At 49.2% G+C, this 23,645-nt stretch overlaps 1 protein-coding gene and 1 long non-coding RNA gene across 4 annotated transcripts in view; one reads left to right on the forward strand and one right to left on the reverse strand.

The window, feature by feature from the left end:
* Positions 1-1,899, reverse strand: part of Col15a1 (collagen type XV alpha 1 chain) — a 109,903-nt gene extending 108,004 nt beyond the window's left edge. The window contains exons 1-2 of one of the 2 annotated variants that reach the window (XM_040738621.1): positions 1,748-1,899; positions 1,257-1,348 (exon numbers count right to left, since the gene is read on the reverse strand). In XM_040738621.1, coding sequence (XP_040594555.1) covers positions 1,257-1,348; positions 1,748-1,749 — 94 coding nt within the window. In that variant the 5' untranslated portion in view covers positions 1,750-1,899. Of the gene's footprint in view, positions 1-1,256; positions 1,349-1,430; positions 1,615-1,747 lie in introns of those variants that run through there. The other variant, XM_040738618.1, reaches the window with a different exon arrangement.
* LOC121136974 lies at positions 1,234-23,217 on the forward strand. 2 transcript variants are annotated; one of them, XR_005874170.1, is made up of 3 exons: positions 1,234-1,372; positions 3,497-3,667; positions 21,528-23,217. It is a non-coding gene; the product is annotated as an uncharacterized LOC121136974 (long non-coding RNA). The 2 variants fall into 2 exon arrangements; XR_005874169.1 differs by lacking the exon at positions 21,528-23,217 and adding an exon at positions 5,506-7,343.
* The last annotated feature ends 428 nt before the right edge of the window (positions 23,218-23,645 follow it).

The raw sequence follows: 23,645 nt of genomic DNA on the forward strand, positions 1-23,645 counted from the left end.
CAGCTGCCCTCTACCGCTGACTTGGCAAAGCCCTGTGTCATATGGGAAATTGCAAGGTTTCTACACTGGCCATCCTCGGGAGAAGCCAGAACTCTGCTCCAGCTGCCCTTTGATCTGCAAGAAAAGCTAGGCTGGAGTCCCTGGCAGGAAAAACTGTCATTGCTTCTGTGTCTCCCTCTCACAGACCGCAGGCTGGGTGGTACCAGGCTTCTTCAAGTATCTAAGGAGTTAAACAAGGCCACCAATCCCAGCCCGGCTTTCATCAGAGGACTATTACATGTCTCCGGAGCCTTCACTTACTCTACTGGGTTATGTGCTAATCCTCTAACTCAAACGGGGTGAGAGGCTGCGCTTCCAAAAGCCTGGTTCTGCCCAGTGCAGAGTGCATAGCGCAAAGGCGGAGCAGGGACCGGAACCTGCCCAGCTGGGTTTGAGCTCTGGCTTTCAGCGCTGCCTGCACTTCCTAGCCTTCCCCTGCAGCTACAGTGCTTTCTGACACACAAGTTGCTGTGAAGAGGAAGGTATCTTCCGTCTCTTATTTTCTAAGTACCCAGAAGAATGGAAAGGGCATTACTTCCCCTCTGTTCATTAGACTTCATAACATCCCTGGGTCTACTTCATCCTTTTCAGATGAAGAAACTGAGGCACATAGAAGGGAAAAGTATGGTCACCCAACAGAGGCGTGATTTACCCAGACAGCCAAACTTTAACCCAGACCCACTTTAATCCAACAGTTTCTGAGTCCTAGTTGGGGGAAACTGAGGCTCAGAGAACATAAGGAAGGATCACTTGCCTAGGTTTAGTGCATCACCTACCGAGCTTCTGCCCCTCAGGGATGGGGACCACTTGTAACTGATCTGAACCAAGCGCGCAAGCGACTCGTTAGGAGAGACTAGGATGCCAAGGTGTCCCTGCCGGTAACCTGGCTTCCTACGGACCTTATAGGCATCAGATCTGCTCAACCCGAGCCTGGCGCGTCAGGACCTCAGCGCGGAAGTCCAGCGCTCTTTGGGACCCTGTTCTTTCTGGCAGTGTGGTGCCGCTATACAGCCAAAGCCCTTCTCCGCCCTCACTGGGGAGCCGCGTCCAGATCAGACACCCTGCGTGCCCTGCCTGAAGCGATCGCCCGGCGCCCAGAAACTCGGGGACCCGGGGCAAGATAGCCAGTGCGCTGCGCCAAGCAAGCACTCCTTTTATGTCCAGGAATGAGGCGCCGCGGCAGCCGGGCGGGCGCACACCCTGCGGTGGTGGCTTACCTGTTGCGGTGCGCGTCTGCAGTACAGCGGAGAGCAGCGCTGAGGAGATGATGGAGAGCAGCCACCGCGGGCGCTGGCCCTGCGCGGTCCTCCTGAAAGAAGTGATAGCAGAGAAGGTGAGGAGGCAGCGGAGCAGCGAGGCCAGGGCGCAGGGGCGCGGGGCGCGGGTCCTACCTGGGTGCCATGGTGCAGCCGCCTGACCCCAGCTCCGCTTTGCCCGCAGAACAAAGGCGGCATTCGGTGGCGACCGCTGAATCCCGGCTGCCGCCCGCGCCTGAGTCACCCGCGCACTGAAACCCGACTCCGCCGCGCCCTGCTCTCCCCCACGCGCGGTGCCCCACCTCGCCGCCGGTCCCTGCCGAACCTCCCCACGCCCCCTTCTTCCCGCCACCCCAGAGCCTTATGTAACTCGTAAAGAAAGCCCGAAAGCCCCGCGTGCTGACACAGCGCCCCACAACCCTGGCCAGCTGGGTTCCCTGGGGTTTCCTTACATGACAGACCAGTCTACTGAGGCTCAGAGAGGATCTGCAGTGTTCCAAAGCCACACAGCTGAAGTTGCTCCCAGCCACACCCAGCACACCAGCCAGGATCCCTTGCACGCCCCAGAGTAGCGGCAGTGGGGATGGAAGTCATACCCAGAGCTAGGACTTTGAAAACCACGTGGTGTGTGCCCCGAACATTGTGGAATCCCAAAGCCTTGACCAAGGGGTGCAGCCCTCAGAAACCTGATCTAGCCTCCCCGCCTGCCCCTAAATTAATGATGGAGGAGCTGTGGTTCAGAGAAGGGAAGCAATTTAACCAAGATATCCACCCAGTGAGCGACACAGGGCGGGAGACCCAGTATACACGAGGAAAGGGCCAAGTCTCAGCAATGACCAGGGCACCTAGCGTCGCGTGTGTCACCTGCCCGCTGGGGAGAAGATATACCACTTAACCAAAAAGCTACACAGAGGGCAGGAATCGGGAGCTCAGCTCTTGGAATCCTCGCGATCACTAGTGCGCTGTATGAAACGTTGGGGTGAGAACACCGCCTTCTCAGGCTAGACCTCAGGCATCTAGATGTTAGTAAACTACACTGACTTCTCAGCGTGGCCAGCACAATGCTCCCTGCATGTCTGCTCTGCTGTGGGCACTGCGCTGACCATATCCTCAGATAGCAAGGGCCAAGACAGGCAGGACCACAGGCTCTTAAGAGACTAAGGCACAAAGAGCCAAAGAGACCCCAGAGCCAGGAAGGCTCCATGGAGCTAACAAGGAAGATAGAGCAGCCTAAGGGCACCGCCCACTTTAGGGACTTTGATAGGATTCACACTGCCTGTAGATGTGAACGTTCTCTCCCCACATTGCAGCCTTCTGTGATGGGTATAATTGTTGCTGCAAGTCACTAACCATGGGGAATCGGCTTTCTTGGGTCTGTATTTCTCTATTGCTGCAAAAATGCATCACCTGGAGCTGAAATGGGAACTGACTTCCTGAATAGATTTCACCTGGGAAGACAGCAACGCCTGGAACTGTTCTGTTTGATAGTTAGGGCCAGCAGCTATAAATCGGTGCTCTGGGCTCCATGTGGCCTACAGATAGCTTTGGGTTGATTTGCTGAGAATAGTTTCTAAATTAAAGAGTTGATAATAACAATATCTTATAATTATGGAATGTCCATTAAGATCCAGATTTGGGGGGGCTGGAGAGATGATTCAGAGGTTAAGAACATGTGCTGCTCTTTCTTGAAGAGGATCCAAGTTCGAGGCACCCACAGAGAGTAGCCCATAATCACCTGTAACTCTATCTCTTGGAGATCTAACACCCTCCTCTAGACTCTGTGGGCACCCCTACACACACACACACACACACACACACACACGGGGGGGGGAGAAATTGATGAATAAATCTTTAAGACTCAGATTTATGGATTTTTAAACACAATGACCTGGGGCCTATATTCTCCAGATCAATTATTATTGGAATTGAATCAGTTAAGGCAACACTGTCCAGTTAACCACAATTTCCTGTTTCTCCCATCACCAAGACAAAGAATGAGTTCCCTTAATGCCACACTTGAAGTCTGTCTTTGCTCATAAGAAAGAGTGGAACTAGGTTGCGAGTTCACCAACCTGTTCCAAACAGACAAACAAAAGATCTACGGGGGAGAAGGCTGTGTTTAAAGGATTATGTATTTAATACACAGATAAAGTTTCATATGTAATGCTATTGTGTATTATTTAATTTATTGTATTTAATAGCACAGATGACAGTCCGCAACAAGCCTGGCCAGCCCAGTTCTGTGTTGCCTGCCTTTCAACAGATGGGCTTGCCTGCGCTTCAGCTTATCAGTCCGGAGTGTGCGTGGATAACGCAGAAGACTCCTTTACAACTCTCTCAGCAAAGCCCTGTGTACACACCTGCTGATCCAGGTAAGCGCCTAACTCCTTGGAATCTGAAGACCAAGGTCCCTGCAGATCTTTTCTCTCATGGTGACTGGAACTAGACCCTTACCAATGGTGCTGACTTACATCTGTTTCACCTGAGAAGCCAGACCGCGTTCACAGACGGAAGACTATTGTTGTGGACTTTGACTTGCAGGTGGGATTTATGGTCTAAGACTGATGGTGGACAGGGGTGTGTCTCAGGCCTGGGAGCTGAAAGGGGGGGGACAGTCTCAGCTGTGGGTGTGGGAGAGATGGGGCAGGAAGCCAAGCGAGGCATTCCACCTCCTGCCAGACAGGGCTCTGAGGGCTTAAGTGATTTCCTTCCATTCAATGCGAAGTTGTAGAAATAGCCAAAAGGAAGCATCATGTCATACTCAAGCTAGTCTAAATTGTTTACCACGGGTTCAGGCCAATCTGCAAGATTGGGACGTGTGGAGACCAGGGATTTAATGTCCCAAATTCTCCAGAACTTGACTAAATGAAAAGGCTGTCCATTTTCCTATAATCCAGCCAGATGTCCCAGAAGGCTCTGTATCCAAGGGCATTCTTCAGACTCTCTCCGGCAGCTGGGAGGGCACAGGAACCTGGGAGAAGCATCCCAGACCTTGTTTGGAAAGAGGTTACCAAGAGTCAGTGTGCACCATTCTAAACAGGACTTTCTTCAGTACATGGGTATGATGTGTCTGTCTTTTGTATCTCACAGGATACACAAAGCCTGCCCTGTGTATCTGATTAATGAGCAGAAAAAGCAGACTTCACTAGTCGACTAGAAGCGAACTTACTAAAATAGGCAGAGAAGAGGGCTGCCTCTTAGATAATCATGAGAAAACCAAGACGGTTAACACAGCTGCCGCGGGGGGGGGGGCTTATATTCCTGTGAGACCTTGGCTGTGTGAATGCAAGGAAGGCCGAGGAAGCTTGTTCAGCATGCCACACGATGGTGGGTGTGAAATCTGAGGAGCCAAGAGTGAGGGGACAATAGGAAACGGGAGGCAGGGTGTGCCACAACACAACTAGCTCCCTGTCCATGTGTCCCTCCCTCCCCATTTATGTACCTGGTGGCCACCGTTCCCCTGACGGCACCTGAATCCCCTTACCTGAACGCTTTCTCACAGCAGAATCAAATTCTCCCTTCCAGTTATTTAGCCAACGGAATCTGACTGGTGTGCTTTCTTTCTTCCAGATGTTGTGTGCCAAGTAACTTCTTCACCTGGCTCTCACTCTTGGTTTCTCCCTCTCTCCCTGCCTCCTGGGAATACTTCCAAGGCCTGGCTCTTCCCCTGAGTTATATCTCCAGCCCCATTTTGAGGTTCTTCCTGAGGCATTTTGAAATGTGGTCTCACAATACCGAGTCAGGCACAGCCAATGCCACTTATGGAAGGGTTCCTCCTCCTTCACCCCTGCTCCTCAGAATGGTGCTAACTGTACAACAGAGGCGCCTAAGACTTGTCTCAGATGCTGCTTGTCTGAGATGCCCAGGACGGGAGAAGGCAGGTTATCACCCACACTCTCACGCATTCACAAGTCTTGGCCCAGTATCTGAGGTATCACTCACTTACTGCTCAAGGCTCCTGTTAGTATGATGTAGCAGCATAGATGACAGACAAATATTACAGAGGTGTATTCCTATGAGTTACATGATGATGAATACTGGAGATCAAGCAGCTGTGTGGCGAGACAGTAAAATACGTTCCCATCTTTGCCATGTGAAAGTGCACTTTTTGAAACCTTCCCCGAGACCCCGCTTGCCAGATCATACTGCAATTCACTGCCAAAGGCTGTGTTGGTCTGTTTCGGTAAATCCCCTGCATCTGTCCCTGCAGCTGCCGTGGATGCCACTATCCTGCCAAGCTCAGAACAAGCTGCTGTTGTATGCCACAGTCCATTTGGCTCTCGCGGGCGCCCAGCACACCTTTGCCTTTCAAGTCCTGGTGGTGCCTCTGGTGTCGTTAGTACTTCCTGGGGTCTAGGTCACTTCCGCATCGCTATCTCAAAGTGGGAAAAGCAGTCCCCAGAGCACCTACTTGACTTTCCCTGCAGAAGTCAAGTTGCTGATTGATGCAAAGGCTCTTCCGGAAGCTCGTGTGCACGTGAGCGATGTGAAATGTGGAGTACCCAGTGAGGCACTTGAGATTAGGGTCCAAAGGTCCAAAAACGCAGGCAAACTGTGGGAACAGGCAGAAAGACTTCCCAAGTCATCTACTGCCTTACACCAGGGCCCCTTCTTCAGCTCACATCTATGGCTTCATGGGTGGTCTCCTGCCATCAGTAATCAAGAGACATGGGGAGCCGAGCTGTGTCATAGATAATTCAGGGTGCTGTGCGGGAGCTCCTGGGGTGCAGACGTATAGTCTTGCATCTCCCAACGTAAGACCCCAAAGGACGAAAGTGAAGAGAATCCTCCCCTCTAGTTACGGCCTTACGTTGTGCCCCTGGCCCACTTCTCTGAGAGAGGGAGGAGTGGTCTCAGAGGCACAAAGAGGCCTGAAAAGTTGGTGCAGGTCTTGGATGGTGGTCAGCAGTCTGAAAGGCACGGTTGATTCCAAGCAGGAAGATCCAGGAAGGGCCAAGGAGATACTAGCAGCTCAAGTACCTGATGTGCAAGCGTGAGGACCTGAGTTCAGAAACCACATAAAAGCCCTGTGTGGGGCGAGCACCTGTAACTCCAGCACAGAGACCGGCAGCTCCTGGGGCTTGCTGGCCAGCCAGACTACATGAAATAACAAGTGATGAGATCTACGCTCGGCAAGAGACCCTGTCTCTCTGAAAATAAATAAGGCTGAGAGTGATAGGGAAAGCCCCCCCACAGTTGATCTCTGGTCTCCACAGGGACAAGCTCTCATGCAGTCACCGCCAACCCCCCCCCCCCCATCACACACATGAGAAAAGGCAGCGCAGAGGAACGTGGACTGCCCTGCACAAGCCCAAAGCCTGTGCCTCTCCCACTGCTCACCGGGGACTGTCCACCCCAGAGAAGACTGCAAGCAGCCTCCTGTGAAGGGCAGCCAGTCTTCTTGTCAGACAGCGTGGACTCTTCCCCCTCTAAAGTAGATCTAGTCACTGACCATGCTGGCCATCTAAGCCGCCAGCTACCAATGCCCACACTGAGGTCTCCATATGACACCCCTCAGAAAGACCAGTCGCCAACCTGGTAACAGACAGACCGAGTGAGCCTTTCTCCCCAGCACCAAGACAGCTGGCGTTGGTTGCCTGGCCTGGATGAGTGCCTTTGCCAGCTCTGCCGCATCCCCTAACACACAATGCTTGCCTCATCTATCTTGTGCCCACAGGGTGTTGTTCAAATGAAAAGACCCATTTTATGGCAGAAGAAGAGTGACAGGGAATGAACAGCCATTCAAGGAACAGCTGGGCATTGTTGTGGTAGAAATGCCTGTTAAAGGATCAGTGAGGGCACCAGCCTAGGGACAGCCTGGAGAGGTGCTCACCTCGTGGAACTCACCTGCAGAGTGTGGCAGACATAGTCACTGACTGGCCAACATAGTGACTGTGTCTCCAGAACTTATGATACAGATGTCCCATAGTATCCACAGATAATTGGGCCTCCTGAAACTCAATCCAAAAGTGCTCAAGCTTCTCAGATAAAATGCAGCAATATTTGCTTATCTGTGTAACCCTCCCATATATTTTATTTATTTTTAAAATTAAAATATAATTACTTCATTTCCCTCCATTCCCTTTTCTTCTTCCAACTTCTCCTATGAACCCTCCTTATGCTCTCTCTCTCTCTCTCTCTCTCTCTTTCTCTCTCATCTCTCAAATCCATGGTCTTTGTTATTGCTACACACACACACACACACACCATGCTTGCACACACACACAAATGCATAAACATATAAATACTGCTTACATGTACATGATTTCAGGGCTGATCACTTAGAATTAGATAACAAGCTGGGGGCTCCCCACTCGGGAAGACCATTTCTGCTCTCAGCATCCCTTAAATTGCTGTAGTTCTTTGTCTAGGGGCAGAGTCATGAGATTTCTTCCTTCCATGTTAGCATGTCTATTAGTGTGTTGTCCTCATTCAGAGATTACTTAGGGCAGCCATGTAACTATAATCTCTGTCGTTTCTAGAAGGCACAGCAGGTTCTCTGGCTCTTACAATCTTTCTGTTCTATCTTTCATGATGTTCCTGAGTCTTGGGTAGAGGAGTTGTGCTGTGGATACCCCAGACTCCCGTATATCTTAAATAATCCCTATGTTACTTACACTACTAACTTAATGTACACAGTTATCTTATGACATTATTCATGGAATAGTGGCAAGGAAAGTCTGCACATACTCGGTATACTCAGAATGCTTGTTCTTGACCTGCATTTGATTAAATCCCCAAATGCAGAATCCACATATTTGAAGGCCAAATGTACTTGGGTTTGGAAATCAAGGGATAGTATTGGAATTAAGACTTTTTTCCTTGTCCAGAGAAGCACTGAAGGCCAAGGCTATCACTGGCCAGGGTAGTGGCATCCAACCAAAAAGTTTTTCCAATGGAATGGTAATTCCATGAAACTTGAAGCTGTGCTCACAACTGGGCCATTTCAAGTTCCTCATGACAGTAGGCAAACAGGCAAAAGAAAAAAAAGGAGTAGCTATAAATGAGGACAGTGAGCCTTGATGGGCACCAGGAGCCAGCATGGCTGCTACTGTGTTTGGACAGGAGGACACATAGACAGAGAACAACCTAGACTATTCCTCGTGCTTCTGGGTCCCAGGATGAAGGCTAGAAGCGTGAGACCAGACTTCAAAAGGATGAAGTTTGGAGCATCTCACCAGGCAAGCCAGCCAGAGCATCTGAAGTGTGGGCCGAGAACAAAGGGAATCTCACATGGGTGGAGGAGGGGAGGAGTAGCTCATCTGGGGATGGAGTTTCCTTTCTTGTCTTGCCTTTCAGAGATGTCGGTTGGTTGAGATCTCACAAGGGACCCCGACAACCAGTCTTTCATCCCTTCTCTTAAAATAAGTGAAGAACATTGTGTTCCCATAAAGTTGAAGGCCCTATGTAGAGCCAGCCCCCTTATCCCTAGGGCATTCCAAGACCCCCGGTGGATGCCTGAGATTGCAGATGGTTCTGAAGTCTACAAGCACGGTGATTTCTTTTTACATGTGTGTGATTAAGCCAAACTCCGTAAACTGGGCACAGTAAAAGAGTCACAACCATAAAATATACCTATAAAAGCCTGTGGACGAAGCCTCTCTCCCTCTCCCTCCTCTCTCTTCCCCCTCTCTCTCCCCGCCTCTCTCTCATTAGATCCTCCCTTCTCTTGGGATGGTGTTGAAGTGACGTAGGTAGTGTACACAGAGAACTGTGGGATGGAGACATAGGAACTATCATCCATTCATGTTGGCTACAGTTAACTGCAGGTACCTGAAACTGTAGATATCAGAGCCACAGAGAGCCAGGACATCCGTTCAGGAGCGGGGGCCTGCTGTCTGGGAACAGCTCTGCACAGCTCACAGGGTGGAGAGTACAGCCCAGGGCACGACTCTGCCCCCTCAGATCTCACTGAGCATCCCTCTCTCACCATTCCCTGCCATTTGCCCTGCCACAGTACAGCTGTGGCTAGCGAGGTCACCTCAGTCTCTGCCGCGGGCACAACTTGGCAGAGCCTTGACTCTCAGCCACCACGCCCACATCTCCCTCCTGTCCCGGGGACTTCATTGAGAGCCCAAAACACGAGATGCGGTGGGACTCACCTGCCGTGCACACATCAGCAAAGGCACAGGAAATAATGCATGGCCAACTTTGAGCATTTTTCCCTTCCTCTCCCTAAGGGGTCCCCGAAAAGCAGCCTCTCTGAGGCCTGAGGAAGACAGCCCTGTTTGTACCAGATGTTTCTTTTCTCTTTCTTCTTCGCTGCCTTACTGCCCCTCCATACCAGAGAGTTCCTCCAGAATCAACAACCTGGGGACTTCGCTCAGTCTACCAAATACTTGGTCACGTTAGGCAAAGGAGTCTTGTGGCATTGACTGAGAGATGCGTTCTGTGTCTTGGTCATAGAAACAGAACCAAGTCTGCACACACTGGAGCTACAGGCAGGACCATTTATAAGTCTTGTTACCGGACACAGGAGGGCAGCATCAGAGGTAAACACAAGAACACTGACTAGCCTTATAGGAACTTGCTTAAATACTGAAGATGACTTTGGGCTTCTGAAAGCCACTGAACAGAAGAAGGGATTTGCCATTTCCACTCTATGACATATGAGAAATATAGAGTATCCAAAACTAGACTACCGGGCTACATAGTCCATTGCAGGCTGTGTGACATTAGGAAAGTTAGTTAACCTCTCTGGTCTTCAAATTTCATGAATTGAAAAAATAGTCATAATAATAAAAAGTGCCTGGGGTGTTGAACTAAGTGACTCAAACACACAATGTGGTTAACACTTCAGTAAGTATATTACCTTCTTAGCCATATCACTTAGTGTCTGTCACTCTAAATAATAGGGCTGGGTTCAGAGTCACACAATATCGACTCTAGCAGAACACTCAGAGACCTTTAAGGCTGGTTCCACTTGCATCCAGAGGGAGGAAGGGTTTGCCCAACATCACAGTTAGGACTCCTCCTCAATGCCCTCCTCACTGCCTCTGGGGCTGCTTCCTAGTTCTCTTACACTAAGAGTTAAGGCTGCTGCAAATCAGGAGAACCAAGAGCTTCTATTTTGTGCTGTCCTACAGCTCTGCACACACGGCCTGAGAGGGCTCTGCTCTATGGAACAGAGCTGGTCAGCCACAGTTGATTCGTTTGCTAACCTGCACCCCGCCTGCCTCAGAACCACTTTGTGGAAAGAAGGTAAAAAGCCCAGGTTCCTAGTCTATGTGAAGTCAGAACCATAGCTTCATGCTGGGCTCGGGAGTTTGGAGACTCATGTGTCTCCAAGTCCTCATGCTTGCTGTCACCGCTGGTACAGATTTGGTATGCTGTGGCACCTGGTGGTTGAACCTTGTTCGAGAATCTCTTGCATCATTTTTGTTTCAAAAACTGTCCCTGCAATGATGTGTTTGCTGTTTCCAGTCCAGACCAGACACACTGTTAATATCTCTTCTAGATGGATTTCATCACCCATCTGGCTTTGGGAAGAACAAGGAAAAATGCATTCTGTTGATTTAAGGTTTTTAGGATCCAAGAAAGCTAGCTGGGACTAAGAGACTTCATGCCTGATCTCCAGCCAATCAGAGACTCTGCTGTCCCTCCTCAAATACTATACAAAAGATGTGCAAATATGACCCATTTTAGAGTCAAGTATAAAGTCTGGTAAATGTGTCCTTGAACTAAGCCAGAGAGGAGATCAGGACATGGGTCCCAAGTGATGGGTATTTTATAAATGGCATAGCCCCTTCTTGCTTTTGAGGGTGGACAGTGGCATACCAGCTTTCTGTCCACACCTTGTCTGACACACTGCCTCTTGGCCCTGGCTATTGGAACCTGGCTTCTCCGGGTACCACTGGGAAGGGGGAATGGTCCCCAGGAAGGGGAAGTGGTCCCCAGGAAAGGGGAGTGGTCCCCAGGAAAGGGGAGTGGTTCCCAGGATTAGGAGCAGTCTGTAGCTTTCTCTTTTCCCATTCCTTCATCCCTGCAGGTTCAAAGGTTTGCAGCTACTCAGTAGTGTTCTTGGGACATTTAGAAATTGGAGGGAGTGCGAAGGGAGTCTCTTTTATCACAACAAAAGGGGATTCAATGGGCACTTGGCAGGCCAGTGGTACAATGTGAGAGGTTGTCCATCCAACAAGAAATATTCCAGCAAACCAATGTCAGTGGTGCCCACTGAGAGATGCCAGCAATTGTAGTTGTCAGTCTTTATTGATCTAGACCCTCAGGCTCACAATTGCATCTGCATACACAATGCAGAAACACTTCTTCCTGCATATGATACTCTCAGATATCTTCTATTTTATTCTCTTCAATGTCATTAAATGGAAAAATCAGCTGATCACACCTCCTTAAATCATTTCCATGATCCACAAATAGGCAATGACCCATGTGATGATTTCAAAATCTTTAATCAGGGTGAGGAATGTGGGGCAATTCTTAAGATGAGACTCACTCTACTGCTCTCATACTTGACTTTTAAAACTCGCAGGGCTTCAAGCTGGAAAGACGGCTTGGTGCTTTACAGCATGCACTGCTCTTGCAGAGGACAGGAGCTAGACATCCACATTCAGCAGCTAGCAACCACCTAGCGCTCCAGCTCCGGGGAAACTGATGCCCTGTCTGGCTCCGTGGGCACCTACACTCATGTGCAGGCATTCATACACACCATATTTAAAACATCAATGACGGCATTGCTTTTTACAGCGGAGCAGTACTCCATTTTGTAAATTACCACATTTTCTTTATCCATTCTTTGATCGAGGGGCATCTAGGTGTTTCTAGGTTCTGACTATTACAAATAATGTTCCTACAAACATTGTTGAGCAAATGTCCTTGTGGTATGATTGAGCATCTCTTGGGTATTTGCCCAGGAGTGGTATCACTGGTTCTTGAGATAGAATGATTCCCAATTTTCTGAGTAACTGCCATACTGATTTCCAAAATGGCTGTACAAGTTTGCACTCCCACCAGCAATGGAGGAGTGTTCATCTTACTCCACATCCTCTCCAACATAAGCTGTCCCCAGTATCTTTTATCTTAGCCATTCTGATAGGTATAAAATGGTATCTCAGAGTCGCTTTGATTTACATTTCCCTGATGATTAAGGGTGTTGAACAATTCCTTAAATGTCTTTTGGCTATTTGAGATTCTTCTGTTCAGAATTCTCTGTTTAGCTCTGTACCCCATTTTTAATTGGGTTATTTGGATGGAGTTAGATAAAACCATCTTGAGTGAGGTAAGCCAAACTCGGAAAGACAAAGGGCATGTACTCACTCATAAGTGGATATAGATGTAAAGCAAAGGATAGCCAGACTACTATCCACAGCTCCAGAGAAACTAGGTAACAAGGAGGACACAAGAGGGACACCTGGATCACCCTGGGAAGGGGAATTAGGTGAGATCTCCTAGGCAAACTGGAGGTAAGGGGGAGGGCATGGGGGAGGGTATGGGGGAGGGTATGGGGGATGAGAACATGAGGGAACCGGATGGTTGAGCTGGGGGCAGAGGGATGGAGTAGGAGAGCAATGAAAGAGATATCTTGGTAGAGGGAGCCATTATGGGATTAGGGAGAAACCTGGTGCTAGGGAAATTCCCAGGAACCCACAAGGATGACCCCAGCTAAGACTCCTAGCAATAGTGGAGAGGGTGCCTGAATTGGCCTTCCCCTGTAATCAGATTGGTGAATACCCCAACTGTCATCATAGAGCCTTCATCAGTAATTGATGGAACCAGACGCAGAGACCCACAGCCAAGCACCAGGCTGAGCTCCAGGAATCCAGCCCAAGAGAGGAGGGATTATAGGAGCAAAGGAGGTCAAGATCAGGAAGAGGAAATCTACAGAGACAGCTGAACCAGGCTCATGGGAACTCATGGACTCTGAACAGACAGCTGTGGAGCCTCCGTGGAACCAAACTAGGCCTTCTGTATGTGGGAGACAGTTGTGTAGCTTGGTCTATCTGAGGGGCCCCTGACAATAGGACCAAAATCTATCCCTGGTGCATGAGCTAGCTTGTTGGAGCCCATTCCCTATGGTGGGATGCCATGCTCAGCCTTAATGCAGTGGGGAGGGGCTTGGTCCTGCCTCAGCTTAACGTTCCAGGCCTTGTTGACTCCCAAGGGAGAAGTGAATGGGAGATGGGCTCTGGGAGGAACAGGAGCAGGGATGGGAGGGAGAGTTGTGGCTGGTATATAAGGTGAAATTCTTTTGTTAAAAAAAGTAAATAGATAAATATCCTGGGCCAGTGTGGCCAACAGAGAGGCCCACTCGCTTCCCTTTACCTCATTATAATGGTATCTCCATGTCGTCAGCCTAGCAAACTGTGTGTTCCCTCTGTGCCTCAGACACCATGACACATCCAAGAAAGAGATAAAACTCTCTCTGGGGAAAAATCCCCTAACTCCTGGAATTTCCCACCTTTTCCCCATCATAACGCATGAATAGCCACCCCACCCCCTGTATTACAGTCCCTGCTCCCTGTCACCCTCTGAGTACGGGCCTCGCCCTAAGGCAAACCCGCTCTCAATGCTTTACTTTGTGTGGTCCCTGAACATCCCCCCCTCCAGTGACAAGAGGCTGGACACAGCTGATGAAGCTCTCTGTCTGCGCTCTCTGTGCCGAAGCATGCCCCAGCCTTCACCGCCAACACTGCTGCTGCCGTGAAGGCCTCGGTCACAAACTCTCTCATCTCTTCCTCCACTGGGTCTGCAAAAACCACTTTCCAAAAGCCATTCCACCCACGCATTACTCCTAAGTGGTTTGAGAGACACCACTTTCGGAAAACAGAGCCCTGGACACTCCCCCTGAGGCTGGCTCGAAATTTCCTGCTTCCTCACCTTTGTGAACCCATGCTCCTATGCAGACGGCCCTCTCTAAAACACTGCCTTTCCCCATGCCACTACCTCTGCAGCCAGGGGCTCGCACACTCCAGTCCACCCTCACTCCTACTCCCAGGATGGGGAACCCTGCCCCAGGCAGGTGTCCCTACTTCCTTTACCAACAAGCTAGCAAAAAGAAAGCCTTAGCTCTGTTATGACCTCTGTTCTTAGAATGGCAATGAATGGCGCTGCCTCACGTGGTCAAGGCTGACAGAATCCTTAGCTCTTAGCTCAGAGGACCCGCAGAGCAGTGGAGGGCGGGGCTGTGCCCTCGGCCTCCTCACAGAGATGAGGAGGCTGGGAGCACTGACTTCCCCCACTTGATGGGGAAGGGGCAGAGTCCTCCGGCTTCCCACTGGTGTTTCCTTCATTCCATTTCACTGTCCTCCGAAGAGTAACAGAACTGATTGTCTCGAGTAAGACCCTGAGTTCGAGCCCCAGCGTTGGAAAACTAAATCAAACGCAAATAACTTAAGTCTACCTCACTGTCCACACAGCACAAGAAAATACACCTTGAGAGTTTTCCCACCAGCATGGTAGTCCCAAAGAAGCCCACATGGGCCACGACCGACATGGTGTCTTGTGAGTGTACTAGGGTCAGCCCCTGGGGCCCCGTGCCCAAAACTGCCTGTGGTCTGTAAGTACCTAGGAAAGAAAAAGGCTTCTTGAACTCTAGAAAAACTCAGAAGCACAACGTGTCTCAGAAAAGACTGTCCCCAGAAACAGATAAAGTAAGACATAACTTTATATTTGTTTCATTGGAAAAGGCAAGTTTTAATTACCCAGAAAATTATCAGAGCAGCCTTTTGCCAAAATGCTAACTTGCACATGTGACAAGGGGCTTTTTTTCTGTAAGCCAAATTTCCTCTCTCATGTTTAGGGACCTCATGAAATGGAACACCTACCTTCTTCAAAAGATACTTTGAAGCCATAAAAATGTTCATAGGCTTTGACTCAATAATCCCCTTCTGGGAAGGTAGCCTAAGAAAATACCCTGAAATATGGCAAAATCCATGTGCAGAAAAATATCTATCAAAGAGCTACTCAGCTAAAAACTGGAATCAACCCAAACATTCAACTAAGGGGAAGGAGGGAAGTTAAGTCTAAGCCTTGAAGAAATATTCTATAGCCATTAAAAATGAGGGGTATAAAATTTATGTAGGGTCATAGAAAATGCTTATGATAAAATATTAGGTGGAAATGCCTAGAAAAATATTCAAATGCTCAAGAGTTGTAAAAGCAATAGGGAAACATAAAGATGTAGTTGTCGGTATGTCAAAATCGTCAGTCTATGGATTTGTACCTTGTCTTTGATTGTCTCTTTTGTTATTTTATCTCTGCCTTTTCGAAAAAGTTGAAGTCTCTTGAAGAAAAACCAATAGATGTTACTAGTGATTTAGCCAGCAAGAAACATCAATAAAAGATTAGAAGATGGAGGGAGAACTGCCAGCTCTATCATTAACTGCCTTTAGAATACACTGATTTCTTAAAATGAGGTAAATACAAATTCATGCAGAAAAAGAAAAGAAAACTTTTCTAATGTAGTTTTGTTCTAAGCACAAAAATACCAGATTCCACTACTGTAGAAAGCATCCTGCATCTAACCAGTCTCTTATTTCTGTCTTGTTTGGTTGCTATGGATGCAAATACAAGGGTCTTCTTGTCTAGGAGCTCTGAACTGATGCTGAGTATCTCAGAGTTTTTGTTTCATCCATAGAGTTCTCTGTGCCTGAACTGATTGGTTGTGGAACTAAATTTGGGAACAAATCTCAGTTCTCATTTGGAAAGTTGGAAGACGGGAGGATTGGATGGGAGCTTTGGAGTAGAAATTTCCTCCGTAGGCGCTATAGGCCCAGTGATGAGGATAGGAGGCAGATGTACAGGGTCTTCCAAGTATGACAAAGTCAATGTCCTACCCAAGACTAACCAAGGCCACTTCACACAAGAGCTGGAAAAGGGAGGACCCACTAGATGACTCAGAAGGCAAAGACGCTTGTGACCAAGTCTGATGACTTGAGTTCAATACTCAAGACCATAAGTAGAAGAAGGAAACTGATTCTTACAAATCTTCCTCTGATCGCCAAACATGTGCCACAATCAATCAATCAACCAGTGTATTCCTTTAAGAGAAGGGAAACAAAGGTATCTGTCCTGGTTATCTGCCACTGTATTAACAAAAGCACCCTAAAATCTCAGAATATTAGGATACATTTGATGTAGGCCATGGTATCAAGGGTCAAGAAGCTAGGCAGTGCTCAGCTGAGTGGTTCTCTTGCTCACAGAAGCATTTGAGGACACTCAGTGACACTCAGCAGGAGACTGAGTTGGGAGAATCTGAGGCTCTGCTGGAGCATCTTCATAGTGGCTGTGTCCCTGTCCTGTGGTGCCACCCCCACCCCCACCCCCTGCCCGGAGTCCCAGGCAGAAGCTTCAGGGCTTCCTGTTCCCATAATGCAAGTCAAGGACACCAAAGCCATCCATCCCATACTGCAAGTCAAGGATTCCAAAGCCAGCCCAGGTTCAGGGAAAAAGGGACTAGAACTCCAGCTCTCAAGGACAGAAGTAGCAAAGACTTGGAGATCATCTTAGGCACACCACAGAATCCCTTTACATGGGCTCAGTTGGGAAAACATTGTAAGCAGGAGGAGACCCATTGCAGACAAGAGCTTGACAGCAGAGCTCATATGCAAACTGTTGGTGTTGCAAACTGGAGGAGCATTTGTTTACTTATTTGTTTATTGTGTGTCTACAGAGTCTCAATATTGTAGCCGGGGAACTGGCCTCACTCAGGACTCTCCTACCTCAGCCTCCCAAATTTTGGGATGACAGACGTGAGCTGCCATATTTGGTGACGTATTACTTTGAGAAGCCTCCTCAGTATGCTCATGACACATGCCAGTACTCATCCACTTGGGTCCCCGTCTCCCACACTAAGTATCTGTCTCTGATGGTAAGTGTTCACTGTCAGTTTAAAAGACTCTAGAGTCCCCGGGGAGATAAAGCATTGGGTGTTCCCTCTGGGGGTTATCTCAGTTGCTTTTACTGTGTCTGGTTAAGATCCCTTAAAAGACATCCGACCACCTCTTAGTCATCATTTCCCCAACCCTGCAGTCACTTCAGGTTTCCAGGGGTAGCAGAGCCTCCCAGACCTATCCACCCCGTGGTGAGGTCCTGGAGGGACGAACCTCCCGGTAGTGCAAACAACTATCGTATGGAAATGAATCTCACCCTCCAGCAACAGGACTTCTCCCTGCGTCAGCTTGACACTGGAACTGGGGTAAAGATCAACCAGTCACAGCTGGACCCAGACTGCAGCTCTCTCACCCCACCCCACCCTCCGCTAAGTGCTTGCACCAACCCCAGAGACAGCTGAGGTGCTCAGTGCCTGTCTTCCCAGTGGCTGCTTTGATGATGTTCCTTTCCCGCCCTTCCACCACAACTCCGTTTGCTTTCTTTGGGGTGAGTGGTTGAGCCTGACATGTGGGAACCCCCACAGACTGGCCTCTGATCTAGGACTCATGCTCTGGAACACCCCTTCCTTGTCAGATATGTAAGGAAACCACAGGCCGGGAAAGTCCATACCCACCACATCTCCAGCTTGTGGAGGGTTCCATTTTTGTGCTCAGAACTGCTTGCTGGCTTCCTTGTAAACACGCTCTTTCTGGTGACCACTCTGGATGTTCCATTTGTTATGGGGATTTGAGGACCTGCAAGGAATGTTCCCTCCATTTCCCTCCCTTGTGTCCAGATGTGGCAGGAACAGCAAGCAGAGCACTGTCCAGGCCCAGTGGCTCCCAAGGGCCATAAAAGAGCAATGGCTCAGTTTCTGTTCTAGGCAAGTAATTTGAACAATCCTCCCCATGACCAGGACATTTTTTCCTTAGGAAAGAAGGCAGCACCAGGAAGTGCAAGTCTGAAAACTGGTCACAGCTGGGTGACAGCTCGAAGCATTTGTCCACCGGGACTTCTTGAGAGAGCAGCAGCCTTGAAGAAGGCAGCAGCTTTAGAATCTAGGGCTGGAAGATGAAGCTGGATGTGGGAGGGGCAGGTGGGGAGCAGTTGGGGGAGGTTACAGCTGTCATTTGAAAGGGGAACAAGCTCCCAGAGAAGGAAAGGGTTCCCTGTGCCTGGAGGCAGCAAATAATATAATGAGGACACATTCCCAAACAGAGAGAGGAGACAGTCTGGTTTCAAATTGCAGCTGATGGCATGTGCAAGTCACTTCACCCCTCTGTTGACTTCTCTATAAAGCCACTGCCCATTTCCTAGGACTATGAAGCCCATAAAAGCTGCAAGCCCCAGGAATACCTCTAACAAAGGGAGTGTCCCTTCCCATTTAAGCCTAAGAGCAATTGTGTCCATAGGTCTTACTCCAGGAAGGAATATCAGCCCCTGCACAAAGACCAGTTAAGGCAGTGGGATTCACCAAGAACTTGGTCTTGAAAGAAGGGGCGGGGTGCTCCATCTGGCCCTTGAGTTTCCATAAGCCTGCTCCTGTGCCCAATGACTCTGCGGGGCTTGCTCTGGAATTCGGTGGTAGTCTGTATACAGAGACTGTACAAAGCTTCCCCAAGTGCCCCCAGGTCCTAGCAGGGTGAGCAATCCCTACCAATGACTTTGATAATTCCAGGAAAGAGCAAGTGAATGAATAAAACCCAGCTTTTCTCTGACAACACTTTGTGGGGGATACTTAGAAACAAGGATTTGGAAGGTTAGAGAAAACTTTGACCCCTCAAACATCAAAGTCACATGTTTACAGCTAGAGGATTTCCCCAAGTCAGGCTTCATTTCTTGCAATGAAGTGTTGAAAGCTTTAAGAATCTCATGTACTGTGCCCCTCTGCTAGACATCTCAGAATGAATTAGAGACCACTTGAAACCCATTGAAAGATACTTGGGGGTGGTATTGTTTTATGCTACAAGGATTGAGAGACAGACTTCTTTCGGAATAAACGTCAAGCATTCCTTTTAGATGAGTTAAGTTCTTGCAAAGGTTCCCACTGCTGGTCAATCCATCCCTAATTCAAACCGCAGCTGCTGGATGGTCCTGCATGAGGATTCCGATGACACTGCCACCTCTATCCAACCCTGGGAAACGGATGCTCTCATTCTGTTCACAAGCCAGAGGCATCTGGCTCGCCTTCTAGGATTTTTTTTCTTGTGCTCTTAGAATCTTCGTGTAACCAGTGGATGCACCGGAGTCTGGAGGATGGGTGTTCTCACAGTCCTGGACCAGCAACACCAGGACTCTGAGAACTGTTAGGGGCACAGATTCTCCTGCCCAGGGAAGCAGATTCTCGGAGGTGGGGCTTAGCCTTTCAGGTGATTCCCATCAGGGCACAGAGAGTTATGGTTTATCTGACTGTCAGCTTGATTGGATGAGGGCAGCCTGGGAGTGCTCACTTCTGGCTGTGTCTGAGAGCTTTTCCAGGGAGGACATACTAAGAGGAGAAAACACACCCAGCACCCTCTAACTGGTGGGGAACAAAATTGGGAAACAGGAACAAAATAAGGAGAAGGGAAAATCCCAGATTACACATATTCTTCCCCTCCTCTCTCCCCCTTCCTCTCCCCCGCCTTCCTCCCATTTTCTGGCTGTATAAGGCGATCTGCCTGCTTGACTCTGTCCTGTCCTCTCTGCCATGGCAGACTCAAACCTTGAAAACTGAGTAGACTAAACGCCCCCCTCCCAAACTGTTTCTCTCAGGTATTTGTCACAGGGATGAGAGAGGGGCACAGACAAACCAGGCATGAACAGAGGTTGCTTCAAAATGCCAGCAATGCCACCCAGGTCACTTTCCGCCCTGCACCTCAGTTTCCTCACAACGCAACAAGTGGAAACAGCGCCTACCACTTCATCCTATTTGAGGACGAAGGGGGTGAATTCAGAGAGAGTCTTCACTCTCCTCCTTGGGCTGGGAAGAGGGCAAGGCCAGGGAGGCACACAGGGTCTTGGAGCGAGCGTCTCTCTGAACGACACACCAGAAGGTGCTTACTCATCTTCCCGAGGTCCCGGCCAGTCTGTGGTATTTCACAAAAAGCTGCCACTGTTTCATGTTGTGGAGGAATCTGAATTTTCGCCCATCTTTGCAGCTTTGGCTAGGTAGAGTTCTGGAGTCAAAAGCCTTTTAGAGTCTGGTGTAGAAGAAAGAACAGTGGTTTCACAGCTTGTCAGCTGGTGTCCTGTGCACGAGGAAGGCCGCACCTCGTTCCCTAAGACGGGCTCTGGTCACTGTCAGGGCTCCTTCCCCCCTTTCTAAGCTTCCTCAGAGATAGTCAAGGCTGCTCTTGGGTTTCTCGTCTGTGATCACTGCACTCTCCATATCATGTAAGCCTCAATGGTTGCGGCGTCCAGTCCCGGTCAGAAGTCTCTGAATGAAGAGTCAGAGGGGACAATGTGGGTCTCCCACCTGTCCAGAGGCTACAAGCCGGTCGTTACCAGCCTAACCCAGGAAGCTGCTGTTTTCCCTGAGCGCCTGGACAAGACAGACACCAGTGTCTGCTCTCTCTGATGCTCTGTTACCTCAGAGAGTCCAGAAAGTTCCTGAAGTCTAGAGAAGTGAAAGGCATCCAGATGAGAAAAGAATGGAAATGACTTAGTTTTATAGATGGCGGAAACCCGTGCCCCCACATCTGCCGTAGCAAAGGACCAGTCTGAGGAGCTGCAGGGCACCAGCTCAGCACAGAAAACACTTCTGTCTCTTTAGACCAGAAACGCAACAATTGGAAAATAAAAATTCTAAGTAATACTTCTTTTTTTATAAGACAGGGTCTTGCTAGGTAGTCCAGGCCAGCCTGAAACTTGAAATGATCCTCCTGCCTCAACCTTCCTTCCCAGTGCGGGGATTACAGGTGTAAGCCACCGCGTCTGACTAACAGTAATGTTTAAAATAGCATAAAATATAAAATCAGGTACAAATCTGATTCAAAATGTAAAAAGTCTACAAAGAAAACTACACACATTACTGAGAGACCCAGACCTAAAAAAGGCCCTGCTTAATTCAGGATGGTGGGGATTCACAGCTGGTTTCTCTGCCAGGTTGTATAACTTTAGCCTTTGTATTTGTGCCTTTGACTAACTGGGAGCTGACTTCTTCATATGTGTGAGACAAGGGTCTGACGTTACTGTTGCGTGTGGACACGTTGTCCCAAAGCCACGGTTGAAGGTTGCCCTTCCTGAGTCAAATCACTTTGCGGGAAGTCTTTCCATCAAAACTGTGAAGTCTTGGTTCCCAACCCTCAAGTTCTACCTGCTTGAGCCCTGTTTCCGACTCTGCCAGTACCACACAGTGCAGTAAAATCTGTGATTGTGAAGTAGGAGTCCTCTGATGTGTTCTTTTTCAACACTGGCTTCTAGGTTTGCATGATGGACGTTCCATGAAGATGTACACGGAGTTTATTGGAGAAAGCAGAGACTTGTTGACACATGTCGCATTAGTCACGGCTCTCTGTGACAACAGAAGCAAGAAAGGAGAGGCTTATTCTGGCTCATGGTTTGAGGGCCCACAGTCCATCGTGGCGGGAGGGATGACGGCGGAAGTGTGAGGTGACCGGTCACTATGTGCCCACAGAGAGATGAATATCAGTGCTTAGCCCACTTCTCCCTTCCACCCAGTCTGAGACACTGGACTGGATGGTGCGGGTCACCTTCAGGGCAGCTCTCTCCTCCCTGGAGGCATGTCACCTAGGTGATTCCAAGCCTAAGATCAACCATCACAAACACAACTCAGGACAAGAGGAGTAACTATTTGCCTTTGAATTTCCACTCTCCTTTGCCTGCCATTACTCTGTCTGGCTGAACTCCTGCTTCCTGAAATGCTTCTGTTCTTCTACAAGTCATCTTCTAATTTTGTTCCAAAAACATAAAATTAATTGTTAATTGAAGTTTATACATTCTTGGCTTGTGCTGTCTGGGTTCAAAAGCTGTGCCTTATCTCTCCATCCAGGGACCATTTCCTGAGCTCTGGCAGCTGAGACTCTTAGGGGCACATGCCTGATGCAATCAAAGGAGAGATGCTATGGATGCCTTCTCCGAGTTCCAGATGAGTGCCACCCTTTTCTGGCTGCTCTGAGGGGCCTGGGTTGTTTCCACAAGGATCCAATCACCCACCTCCATGGTTTGAGACACGAGTAGATGGTTGGAGTATCTTCCATCACATGGAGGGAAAAAGAACTCCTCCATCTCCCCATCTACCACCCTCTTCTCCTCCAGAATCACCTGTGACCATAGGGGAGCATCCAGTGCACTGGGGTGTCCAGACAACCTGGACCAAGTGGGCTTCAGAGGACCTGGGTCGGACCACTAGTAGGAGGGAGCATGCGGGGCTCCTCAACGTGTGGCCCCAGATGCAGCAGTAGCATTACCTGGGAGCTGGGATCCCATGTCAACCTGTTGAATCAGAAACTCTGGGCTGTGCCCAGCAATGTGTTTAATCAGCCCTTCTGTGGCTCCGAGGCACCAAGGCTGTTGGTTTGCCTCTTGGTACCAGACTACCAAGATCTGACAGCCTGCTTCAGCCATTTGAAACCCATCACTCAGAGGTTTCCTGGTCTTGTTTCCTCCATAAAATCGGGATGATAAGGGTAGCAGCTCTCCTGAGGTTTGTTTAGTTACTTTTCTTGTTGGTGTGACAAAATTAACTGCAGAAGCAACTTTAGAGGGGAAAGGTTTCTTCTGGCTCTCAGTTTCAGAGAGTTCAGCCCACCACAGCAGGGGGGGGTCGCAGGAGCAGTGGTGGCCCCCAGGCACAGGGGCAAATGTGTGTGTGTGGGGTTGTTGCTCTGCACAGAGCAGGGCACAGAGAGCATGGCTGTATAACCTCCAAATGCTCCCCCCAGGTGTCCCGCCTCCAGCAACCAGGCCCACCTCCTAAAGGCTCCATTACCTTCAAAATAACCCCACAAGCTGGCCACCGAGCTCTCAAAACATGAGTCTGCACAGGCAGAGCATTTCATATGCAAACCATAACAAGGCTTTTGTTCGAATGAATGTGGGGAGCTGTGTAAATTATTTAGGAACTACTTAATCATCAGCGTGCCGGTCTCCCTTGTGAAGTCTCAATGGCATGTGTGTCAGTTGAGTAACAGTCCTTAAATTTCGGCAGAGGCACTTGGGAATGACAGCCCTGCTTATTTTCATAACGAGCAAGGTACTTACATCCGTCTTCAGCACGCAGGGCGAACAGCTCTGAGGTAACAAACGATCCTTCCAGGGACATAATGAGGCTGCACGTCTGGGACGGAGGCTGCTTCCAAACAAAACATCTGCACCCTGAGTTCAGACGACAGTGTGCGGGCCTGCGGTCTTGCGTAGCATGGGTCCCCATGTGTACTCTGGGAAAGAAAGATGTGATTAACTGTGATAGAGTTAGTGATGCCGGAAGTTCTTTGCGGGAGCCAGCTCGTGCCCTGATTCATGGCTGTTCTCTAGCTTTTCTGATGAGGTAGAATAGATGCTGGACTGTTGGGTGACCGG

This window comes from Mesocricetus auratus, unplaced genomic scaffold, assembly GCF_017639785.1.
Source record: "Mesocricetus auratus isolate SY011 unplaced genomic scaffold, BCM_Maur_2.0 Super-Scaffold_6730, whole genome shotgun sequence".
NCBI lineage: Eukaryota > Metazoa > Chordata > Mammalia > Rodentia > Cricetidae > Mesocricetus > Mesocricetus auratus.